General features: G+C 34.6%; 1 protein-coding gene across 1 annotated transcript; it reads left to right on the top strand.

Annotated features, from left to right (window-relative positions):
- Positions 1-3,473: 3,473 nt before the first annotated feature.
- On the top strand, positions 3,474-12,148 carry LOC115968240 (SUMO-activating enzyme subunit 2-like). Its single transcript, XM_031087576.1, has 11 exons — positions 3,474-3,853; positions 3,937-4,026; positions 6,364-6,447; positions 6,518-6,736; positions 7,202-7,303; positions 8,029-8,487; positions 8,630-8,859; positions 9,546-9,639; positions 9,753-9,935; positions 10,012-10,109; positions 11,510-12,148. Exons 1-11 carry the CDS (start codon positions 3,821-3,823, stop codon positions 11,841-11,843), a joined length of 1,926 nt encoding a protein of 641 aa, XP_030943436.1. The 5' UTR covers positions 3,474-3,820; the 3' UTR covers positions 11,844-12,148.
- Positions 12,149-12,599: the final 451 nt, after the last annotated feature.

Here is a 12,599-nt window from a genome sequence, read left to right as displayed (position 1 = left end):
GTGGGAGCTAAGGATTTTTGCCATAAGGTGATTGATACCTAGGCTCACCCGAGTCCCACATCGCCTAAGTAACCCTCCCACTCATGGTTTATAAGCTTCTGGAGCGACCATGAGTGTACCACTATTAAGCGACTTTAGAAGTAACAATAGTCCCTCCAATAACTGTGGGTAGGGACTATTTTAAAAACGACTTTTGAAAATTAGGGACTGACCTAGGACCTAAATCAATTTAGGGACCAAAAGTGCATTTTCGCATTTAGTAAAAAAGTATAATTTAATAATTAATTAATGAAAATTCAATTTTTTACCAAGGCATGAAGAATGTAAGCATAATCCAAGGATCCAACCCAAACTGATCCAAATGGATTAGGTTGAGAATTTCTTAACTCAACAAGCTTAGGTTAGGTTGAAAAATTCCCAACCCAACATATACACACACCCTTGAATGGTAGTGAATCTTATTCCAATGGAAAATTGAATAAAATTTACAAATAATTGATACTTTTTATTAGTAAAATACAAGAGAAGAATAAAGTTTTTAAAATGTCAGAGGGCCACCCCTATTTATAAAGAAATGATTTATAATTTAATACTTAATTTATGAATTTAACTAAAAATTAAGTTTTAAAATAATAAAAATAAATAAAGAAAAAACCTTAAAAGTAGGGCTGTCTACGGGTCGGTTTGGGTTGAGTTTGTGCTCAACTCACAACCAACCCATATTAGTATCAGGTTCATCAGTTCGAGTTGCTATCGAGTGGTGGTTGGTTTTGGGTGAAATTGAAAACCGTCAAAATCCACCGAAACACGGCGAGATCTTGCTAGATCAAGTGAGATCTTGTCGGATCCTGCAAGATTTTTGCCAAATTGTGCAAAGAATTCGTCGGATTTAGCTAGATCCAATGTATATCCATCGTATTTAGTTGAAAATGTGGTTGGAAATCTTGAAAAATCGCGAATTGATAATCATTGGGCTGGTTGAGTTTCATGGGTTTTGGAGGACAGGATCCGAAACCGACTCACGAACATTGGGTTTTTGAAGGTTGGGACTTGAGTTTGACCATTGGAGTAGTTGAATTGAGTGGTTACAGGTCGGGTTCGGGTGGGTGGGCTTGACACCCCTACTCAAAAGTTTCAATACTCAAAATTTTATGATATAACATTTACATTAAAAATATTAAAACTACCACAAGTTTTACAACATAATCTAACAATGTAAATATTATATGATAAAATTTGTAGTATCTTTAGTAATAGCATAACACCTTATAAATATCACGATTAACATGTTTGGTCCTAACAGATTGAAAGGGGTGGATATTAAATCCAAATCAATATGAAAGATATGGTATTGGCACTTTAGAAAGCATTTCTAATGTGCATATAAATATCTCGATTAACATTTGTAGTATCTTTAGTAATAGCATGATGCCTTATAAAATCTCGATTAACATGTTTGGTCCCAATAGATGTGGATATTAAATCCGAATCAATATTAAAGATATGGTATTGGCACTTTAGAAAGCATTTCTAATGTGCATATTTCTAGACATAGGATAGCAACTTGACTGATTAACCCCATGTTTGCCAAAAACACAAATGCACCAATGTCCCTTTGTCTTTCCTGTCCCATATTAGAATATGATGGCTCACCCACCAAGTACACACATTGTAGAATATATTCATTATTCCTCATGAAAGTTGGTATACTATTAGCAATATCACCTATATATTCATTATCAATAGCGTTCCTAATTTCATACTTCTGTTCTTCGACTATTGATTTACATGAAAATCTAACATGTAATTTTGTGGATTCCATACACCGAAAAAAGATAGTATTATTGACTTTTATTTTGTCCGGATATATATATTATGTAGCTATCATAGTATCGCAACTATGAGATCATAATCACCGTGGGAATAAATGATGTGGCTTGATAAGCATTGACTAGAAAGGTGGAAAGGGGGGCTGTATTGTTGTCGTAGGCCTAGGCATATCACATTATCACCCATGTAGGCATTTACGTTACTGTTGGAACTTGGGACAATATTCCAAACTCTAATTTCAATAATGAATATGAAAAAAAAATTATGCCAAGAGTCTCGTTTAAGGCCCTTTAGTTTTTTCAATTGAGATATTTATGATTCAAATCTCTCATATCAAAATGTGAAATGAGTAAATTGAGGCAAACAATAGTAAAGACGAATCATAGTAAATTTGTAAAATATAAATGGCATTATAAGAATTTCATTCCAAATTCATTAAACTATATTTCATTCCCTCTAATTTTTTCCAATTATGAGTGAACGAAAAATTGACTTTTTGAGGAAAAGAAGAAGAAGAAGAGGAATTAGTGTTTTTTTTTTTTTTTTTTGTTGATAATAAGAGAAATTAGTGTTTTGTCCTACCAATTCCACTATTTTTAGCTTTTAAGTGGAATTGTGGTGTGCTTTTGTATTAGAACCCTTTTCAATTTCCTCTTCCTTGTGTGTGTGTGTTTGTTTCTCAAACATTCCACTATTTCATACTTATCATGGTAAGGGAATGAATTTGACCACATCATTTAAAATCTAAATAAATACAATAACACTGATAATAAATACTATTTAAAAAGTTGATGATGTGATAAAATCTAATATACTCATTTCAAAATGAATAGATAGGATTTTAGGAACTTCTTTATGAAATTTATTGAAAAACTATAGATAATTTGAATCCTCCAAACTGTAGATAATCTATGCAACAACAACAATAATAATGATAATAATAATAATAATAATATATATCTATACTATTATCTATATTATTAATAAGATAATTCTTTGTTTGAATTTCAACATTTTGCGTACTAAAATACCTTCACACAAATTCTTAAACTCTCTCAAATACCCCTATTTTTTAGTTAAATAATTTTAAATTAAAAAACACAAACTGGTTAAAAGAGTAATTTATTGTTTCTAAATTTTAGACATTTTCCTTTATCTTTTCCATTCAACTTAAAACTCACGACACTATTTTTATCTCATTTTTAAACATTATCCCACTTTACTTTACCTCTTTCTTAAAAAAAATACAAACAATTATTTATATATCACTTTTAAACATTATAACATTAAAAAAATATTATTACATGCATAAACACTAGTCATTAAGTGAATTAATTGAATGAAATTATAAAATACTTATTTAAAGTATAAAATACTTTTATTATACTAGTATCATATTCTGTCATCAAAAGACTCAAAACTCTATTAAAAAAGAAAAGAGTAATTTCTCAAATGAGCTGACATAACAAGGACAATAATGGGTTACAAATATATAGTAATTTATTTTATTTTTGCAGGACTAGTAATAGTAACCATTATTTATTTTTATAGGCTTGCAAAGGCAAACAATTCCAATCCTCAATTTTCCATAGAGACAGAGAGAGAGAGATGAGATTGAATATATCATCACTTCACTTTTTGATTAGGTAATAAATCTTAATAATTAATTTGGCGCCCCCCCTCAGATCCCAATCCCCCCACTTTAACACTCTCTTTGCAGCAGCAGCAGCAGCAGCAGAAGCAAACAACTATTTAGTCGTGTCTCGTGTGTATGACCTTTCCGCGAAGCCTACGGTCACTCATGCCCTTTTCCCACTTCCTCTCTCTCTCTCTCTTAGATTCTTCACCATTTCTCTCTCCTAGTCCCACCTTCGATTCCTCACACCCTCTCTCTATCTCTCTCTCTATGGATGGTATATAATAAAAATAATAATAATTCTACTCTTCTTATTAAACCTTCCATACTCTCTTCTTTCTCTATCCCTCTCTAATGGCTTCTCAAAACCAGTTATCTTACATTAAGGTACTCCCTTTCCCCCTCAAAAACCCTAATCTCTCTCTCTCTCTCTCTAATATTTGGGGGTTTTGGATTTTTTTTTTTTGTAGGGCAAGAAAGTCCTTATGGTTGGTGCTGGCGGTATCGGCTGCGAGCTTCTCAAGACTCTCGCTCTCTCTGGCTTCCAAGACATTCATATTGTCAGTTTTCTTTTAATTCTTATTACTGGGTTTTTGCTTCTTTTTTTGGTTTTTGGTTTTTGGTTTTTGGTTTTTGGTTTCTTCTACTTTGACCACTGTTTATTGTTCTAGGGTTTTAGTAATTTTTGCTTGTGTTGACTAGTTGATTGAAGTTTTTTTTTTTTTTTTTGTGTTTGGTTCTCTGAGGGTTTTAGTGATTGCTTAGGGTTTGTCTTGTTGGGATTTTTTTTGTAAGGTACTAGGATTTATGAAATTCGATTTAGTACTTACCAAAAACATTGATTAATTTAATGTTGCTGTGCATTGCATAAATTAACAAGTGAGAGGAGTTTTACTTTAAATGGTTATAAATCTTTTCCCTTATTGTGCTGTATCGTGTATGTTTAAGAATTTATAAGCTTGGAGTTTCCGATTTTGTTTGTATTGTGTGAGTTGTGCTACGTGGATGGTTCCGGCACGTGTAGTGATAGATCAATAAGGTTAAATTTGAGTGTCGTCGAGGGTTTAAACTTCAGTTGCAGTTGGACTGACTGATATGTAATTAAAGTGTCAGTTATATCTTGAGGCCAGCTAGTTAGCGAGTGCTACTGGTACTTCAGTTTGGGCTAGGATTTTGAGATTCTTCCATTTCAAGATTTTAACGGTTTGGTAGAGACGTGGTGAGAATACTTTATTTGATGGACACATGGTGTCATCCTCCCCCCGTAACTTATGAGGAAGGAGGTGCCAGTTGTGCTATAGCTCATTGTCAGTGTTGTAAGGTCAGTTGTGGTGATAACGTGTTGAAAATTTTGTGCTATCAACTGATGTAGTCCTGTTATAGGGAACATGCTACTATTCTTCAAAAAGTTATGGAACACATGCTGCTGTGGTGCATTTGTTGGGTGCTAGGCTTGGTGATTTGCGTAAGGTTACAGCACTGATGGATGCTAGAGGTGTGTAAGGGAAATTGTTTCTATGGGTTTGGGTGGTCAGTGTTGGGTGTATTGGTGGTGAAGGTTAACTAGTTTTGGAATGCAAAAGTGTTAATAATTACTGGGTCATCGTGGAAGGTTTTAGTAATGGAGGCAAAGTTGGTTTCTGTTTATGAAGGGTTGTTGGAGATCACGAGAATGGTCTTGCCGTTTTATTGGTTCAGCGATAGCATCTAGCAATGGCATATGTGCTGATTGAATCTTAAATATTGTTGGATGTGGTGGTGTTCCTAGCAATGGGCCTTAGGTGGCTGTACTGCATTAATCATGATTAGTAGCCTAAAATGGTGGTGTAATGAGCTCAGTAAAAATGTTTGTCTTGGCAGTGGTGCTTTTGAAGGTCATGATGAGGTGTGATCAAAGACTGATGTGTTGGCTAGTGGTGGTTTTAGGATAGGTAGTCATGGTGATAACGTATGCATGGTCTTGGAGTTAAGAGATTCTGGTGGTTGCAGTTGAGTAGCTATGGTTTTGGTTGTGCTAACCCTCTCTTGGGTGATCTATAAGGTGCAAATATGATTTTGTTGAACCTAATGTCAATCTTAGCATGTAATTGCCTTGTGTGATTATGTGAGTTTTTGTAATATTCTTGCAGTTAATGTGGGAAATATGGCTACTTTTTGCAACATTAGCTACTACAGATTCAAGTTAACATTTTCTAGATAATATATATATATATATATATATGTACTAACAATTATTTGTCTTTGTGCATGTGCTCAAACGTGTATGTACGTATTGGGTTAGGTTCAAATTGTAGTAACTCTTTATAAAGTTAAATTGCTCAATAATCATCGATGTTAAATTTCAAATCAATCGGATGTCCTTTACTACCCAATCCATAAAATTATGCATTTGGTGTATTTTAAAATATTAAAAAAAATGAAAAATCTTTAGCACTCTTAAAGATGGAGATGGCTCTTAATTCCCATTCATCTTGATATTTGATGAGCATGATGGGTATGGAAAACATATATTCTGATGGGCAATTTGACAAAATGCTTGGCCAATAAAAAGATATTGGGTGGTATAACTGACATTAACCTATATTTACACCAAGTATAATTTGAAACTAACCATGTATATCATATTTGTATAATGATAAGATAAAGAAGTCCATTTGTTCCATACCCCATCTCCTCGCTCCAGTCTCCACTTGATATTTGATTCTTTCTGGATAATTTAGTGATTAGTCATTCTTGTTTGATAAACTCTTTTCTGTCTACAATTTTGGTGGCCGTTTTGATACTGTATTTTCTGATGATCTTTTCAAAGTTTTTGTGGTTTTAAGCAGGAGATTTGTCGGTATACATTGTTGTTTTCGTAACAATTTTCTCATGCATTTGTTACTTCTAATTTGCAGATTGACATGGACACTATTGAAGTCAGCAACCTTAACAGACAATTTCTATTCCGAAAATCACATGTTGGGCAATCCAAGGCCAAAGTTAGTACATTTCCAATATCTTGCACAGGCACCTTCTTTTTTATGATCTTCTCATAGAATTTTCAACCAGGTTGCTCGGGATGCTGTCTTAAAATTTAGACCTCACATAAGCATAACGCCATACCATGCCAATGTCAAGGATCCTGACTTTAATGTGGACTTCTTCAAGCAATTTAATGTTGTTCTGAACGGCCTTGACAACTTAGATGCAAGACGACATGTGAATCGCCTATGCTTGGCTGCTGAAGTTCCTTTGGTTGAAAGTGGGACTACTGGCTTCCTTGGGCAGGTTATTTACATTTACTATCTATATTTATTTGAAAGAAATCATTTATCTTATACTAAAACAGGTCTGTAATATGGACTTTATTCAATTATGCTTTGTTTGTGCGCATGTGTGTTTGTCATTTCCCCTTCCCTTGATCATTGTATTTTGTGTATTTCTACACACACACACACACACACACACACAAAGTAGGTTTATTAATTCATAAAATAATTGCAAATCATAACTCTTGTTTGTTTTTCCAAAGATGATTTGATAAGAAAGTGGTTGCACTTTTTGTCCGTATATATGGCATTTGTAACTTATCAAAAAAATTATATATGGCATTTGTTATTTTGATAAGGATGGTGCTCACTATAACAGTTATAGGATAATTATTCTGAACAGTTGATTTTTAGAGTACTAGATTGTGGCTCCTTCATTGATGATGGCATCTTTTTCCTTATTTTTACTAATTTGTGGAAGCAGGTAACTGTACATGTGAAGGGAAGAACAGAGTGCTATGAGTGTCAGCCAAAACCTGCCCCCAAAACTTATCCTGTTTGCACTATTACTAGTACACCATCAAAGGTATTTCAAATGCTTATTGGTTTGTTATTGTTTCTTTTTTAATCAACTGCTTGTTTGAGTTGGAAAACATGAGCCTTTAGTTGGCAGTTGTCTGCCATGAATCATTTTTTTTTTTTTGGATGATTAGTTTGTCTGCCATGAATTATTACTTAATACTTTTAACTAGACAATTGTTTTTAATAAAATAGTCGAGGTCTTATGTTGGTTAGGCTTGTAAGTATTTAAATAACAATTTCAATAATGCGAAAATAGAAGATATGTAGTAAGATGATGTTGAGGAAAACAAGCTGCAGTGAAGAGGCATTGAAGGGACCAAGCGCAATATTGTGAGAGGTTCACCTCTAAAAATGAAAAATTACCTTGGAAACCTAGGAGGTGGCAAAAAAAAAAAAAGGAAGAAGAAAAGAACAAGAAAAATTACACCCATTTACAAAGGACAGAAAAACTTTAACTTGTGGCTCCCTAGTTATTGTGACTGCCATTTTTTTAGATTTCGGTAGATAATTATCTGCAACTGCAACTGTAATTTGTTTTCTGATCGAACAGTTAAAAAATGCAGAATGTCATATGGTTTCTAACAGCTTACAGGAATTACATTTATAATCATGTGTGAATGATCATTTGTCACAAGGGTTAATGATTTAGGCTTCTTGCTTTGATCATTTTCAAGATAAACTCATGCTCTGTAAGTCCTAGGCTATGACATATTTGTTTAACTTTTGCAGTTTGTTCACTGTATTGTATGGGCAAAGGACTTACTTTTCACAAAGTTATTTGGAGACAAAAATCAGGAAAATGATTTAAATGTGCGTTCTACTGATGCTACGAGCTCATCAGAACATGTAGAAGATGTATTTGAACGTAGAAAAGATGAAGACATTGAACAGTATGGAAGGAGAATATATGATCATGTGTTTGGTTATAACATTGAAGAAGCTTTATCTAATGAAGAGACATGGAAAAACCGTAATAGACCAAAGCCTATATATAGTAGGGATTTCTTGCATGATGAAATCGCTCAACAGAATGGAAATGTGGATAAAGACTGTGCAGCAGGTGATCCATCTTCAGTATCTGCCATGGCATCTCTGGGCATGAAGAATCCTCAGGATATATGGTGCCTTAAGGAAAACAGTAGAATCTTTATGGAGGCTTTCAAATTATTTTTCATGAAAAGGGAGAAGGTTTGGTTTGAACTATTGCTGTATTTTGGACAAAGCTATCGACCATTTGATTTATTTTCGATGTCAACAGTCAACACCATACTTTGAAGGGTTTTTTTGTTTTTGTTTTTATTCATTTATTTTTTAATTTGCTGGTAAGCAGGATATTGGAAACCTGACTTTTGACAAAGATGATCAGTTGGCTGTGGAGTTTGTTACTGCTGCTGCAAATATAAGGGCTTCTTCTTTTGGAATCCCTTTGCATAGCCTTTTTGAAGCCAAAGGTATTGCTGGTAATATTGTCCATGCTGTTGCAACAACAAATGCTATAATTGCTGGGTTGATTGTGATAGAGGCAATCAAGGTGCTGCAAAATGATACCAACAATTATAGGTGTGCTCGGTGTATATTCTTTTCCATTGGATGTGTATTCCTTTTGAAGTACAGTTAGCCTTTGATTTTGTAAATGCTTGTTCTCATGTTGTGATAGTGGAAGCAATGGTTTTACAGTTTTTGGTTTGTTTTAATTCATGTTTATTGACTTGTAGTTATTTGCATATGACAAGTTCTTTACCGTATTTGTCAATGAGCATTTTGCAGCTGAATTCATTGTCATCTATGGTTGCTTAAAGAAGAAAAGATGCTTTAACTTTTGACAACCCCCAACTAATAAAAAGATAAAAGATGCTGTGTGTGTGTATATATATATATATATTCTGTAGCGGGTAAGTTCATGGTTTTCCATTTGAATTATTTTGTTATGGTTGGCTTATTAGAGTTAAAGGGCAGGGTCCAACTTGCAGTCATTTTCAATTTTTCTCTAGAGTGAGTGAATGGTGTCAATTCCATCATAAGTGAACATTGAGGCCCAACTGCTGTTGGGGAAGAATTTTTTAGATTTGCAACTTATGAAGGATATTAATCATTTTTTTGTTCAGAAATTTTTACCTGTTTGAAGTTGGCGAGGCACCATTTTTGATGATAATGTTATAGCATGAACTGAGTAGTTTTTTTCCTTTTCTTTTTGTTTAAATCTATTTTGGGGCTGGCTTGCTCTAATCTGATTGGGATGTTTATAGGATGACATATTGTCTAGAGCATCCGACAAGGAAGATGCTACTGATGCCAGTGGAACCATTTGAAGCTAACAAATCCTGCTACGTTTGTTCTGAGGCATGTTAGATCTTCCCTTCCCCTTCACCCTCTTGTAAATTTTAATGGTATTTATTTTTATTACATTTTACTCACAATTGCAATATGCTCACATATGATTTGACCCAAAATAGAGTCCACTGACGCTTGAGATCAATACTCACCGTGCAAAATTGCGAGACTTTGTTGAAAAGATTGTTAAGGCCAAGCTTGGGATGTACTTTCCACTTATTATGTATGGGGCAGCGCTTCTATATGAAGTTGGTGATGATCTTGATGAAGCAATGGTTGCGAATTATGCAGCAAACCTTGAGAAGGTATGTTTTCTTTCTTTGTGTTTAGTCTTTCTTGCCATTGCATTCTCAATGCAGATTTTTCCTCTTTAAATCTCAGGTATTGTCTGAGCTTCCTTCTCCAGTTACTAGTGGGACTACGGTTACAGTTGAGGATCTAAAACAAGAACTTACTTGCAATATCAATATCAAGCACAGGTTTTTCTTTACCCTATATATATATCCTCTAGTATGAGCTTCATGCTTAAAGAAAAAAATTATAAACTTTCTATCTAATTTGTGAAAGTCCCTTAGATTTCCAAGTTTCACAACTGTTTGGATGGCTAGCTTTTCTGTTTTAACACAATTGTGAGATGTCCTGAGACTCATCAAAATAAAAAGAGAAGAAGAAAAGTAAAGAAAAGGAAGTGACATGTCTTCAGGTTTTTTTTTGATTGGTAAATAAAAACTTCATTGAAAAAATGAGAAAAAACAAGAAAAGAAGCAAATTCCTGGGTACACAGGACATGTACAAGGAAAGCAAAAGACTGCCCAAAATTACATAAATCTACAAAATCTAAAGCAGAGGGTTGTCAAGACCACTCAAAGTAGTCCTCCATTCAAACAAAGCCAGAAGGAAAATGTGCTTCAATTCGATGATAGAACACTCCTCCCCTTTGAAAATTCTGTTGTTTCGTTCTCGCCATATGTTGCACATAATAAAATGCAAAATAACATCCTAAACAGATGCCAACCTATGTCTTCAGAGTTGCATCTGGATATGTTCTTTATCTTCCTACATTCCACAACCCTTAATTTGTTTTATTTTATAGGCTTATAGCTTGTATATGGGATGATATTATCATATTGTATTTGGACTTGCCCTTCGAATAAAATTTTTATTACATGTAAAAAAAAAGTATTTCCACTTGGTTTTTGGACTAACATTGGCTGTGTAGCAGATCCTTTGGTTTAGAATTGTTTTAGGATAAATGCTTTCCAGTAAGATTTCTTGGTGTTTGCACTCTTTTCATTTGTGGGTAGAAGAATTTTGTGAAAGGGTGTTTTATTAGTGAGTCATTTTCTGAGAATGGGTTTAGTGGCTGAAATCAGTCTCATTGTTGTAGCGATATCTCAAATGATTTTACATGGTTGTTAGAAGTCACTTTTTTTATGCTTGAAATTGTGCCTTTAAACTAGCAAATGCCAGGTGATGAATAAACTACTATGGATTCCCTTCTGATGTTTGATTTTACAGGATCTGTCCAACCTGCTTATGTGATAATACATATATAACTGCTTTAAAATATGCCGTCTGTAATGTCATGTGAATAAGATGTGTGTGTGTGTGGAATGTGTAATCATCCCCTGGCTTTTAAATTTTGATAGTCAATTTGCTAATGAGTTCTAGCTCAATTGGCACTTGCTTCCCTTATAAGTGCTAGCTGGAGAGTGAAGTCGTGGATTCAAGATCCTACGTGTGTAACCTTCCAATAATTTTTTTGAGAAATGTTCCCCCCTCCCCCCTTCCCTTTGGGCGAAAGTGTTGGGTTGGGGTTTGTCTTTGGTTTCTGTATCTGAGCTACTTAGTAAATTCAGTGTACATTTCTTTCTGACAGAGAGGAATTTGATGAAGAAAAGGAACCTGATGGAATGCTTCTCTCTGGATGGACTCAAGCTTCTTCAGTTGAAAAGGATGATAATAAGTCTAATGGCAATGGTGGGAGCACATCAAATGCTTCACAGGCGCTGCCGGTGGAGGCTGAAGATAATGTTGAGATGGATGTTCCTTCTGGGAAGAAAAGAAGACTATCTGAGATTTCTGATCAAGACCTTTTGGGTGTTACTGATGAAACTAAAAATCATGAGAAATTGGAAGTGGTTGATGATGATGATGATCTTATGATGCTTGACGGAGATCCAGGCCTCAACAAGAGGAAGAGGATGCAATAGTCCTTGCTTGGACTTAATTATGGAGGGTGCAACTTACATCATAATTTTGTATCAAAATAGGGAGATATGGCGATTCTTTGGTACTCACAATGGTTGCTTTAGGCCTAAATATTTAGTTTTTGTGCTCTGAGTTAGATATGGTTAATTGGCCTCTCCATTCCCTTGTATGTTTTACAGTGTAGGGACAATGTGTATTCTTCCTAGCTAAATTAACAGAGTTTAGACTTTAGTGGGACTGTAGCATTGATGGGATTGACCTGACATGAATTCAGTGATTGATTTAATGACCATGATGTTGCAAGCCAGACTCATGTGCTATTTGAAACCGTGGTTTCAGATGGTGTAATCTTTCATTGTTATTTCTGTTTTTGAAAGCCCCATAGCTCATAAGACGCGGATCAAAGAAACCGATTGGAGCATCCAGAGGTGTAGTAGGCACTGTAAGTTACATGCTACATTTTTTTACTAGGAGTCCCAAAAAGCTATTCTTGTTTTTGTTTCTGGTGAATAATAATGAGATCTAATGAGAAACAAAAGGAGGAATAGGGGGGATTGGCTAGTCATGCTCCTCGATTAATGAGATGGGGTCCCAAGTCTTACAAAAGGAGGCCCTAAGTGCAACATTGTGGCGCTAAGTATTACAAGATCCTGGGCAAAATTAAAATTCAAAAGCAACAGAAGGAACAAGTCAGGAATATCTTTTCTGATGGCTTCAAACTCCCGTTGGGTGGGCAGTTAAACTGTTGGAGTTTTTTT

Source organism: Quercus lobata, chromosome 11 (genome assembly GCF_001633185.2).
Source record: "Quercus lobata isolate SW786 chromosome 11, ValleyOak3.0 Primary Assembly, whole genome shotgun sequence".
In the NCBI taxonomy this organism is placed as follows: Eukaryota; Viridiplantae; Streptophyta; class Magnoliopsida; order Fagales; family Fagaceae; genus Quercus; species Quercus lobata.
The sequence above is the reverse complement of the archived record's forward strand: the minus strand, read 5'-3'. Positions and strand labels throughout refer to the sequence as shown.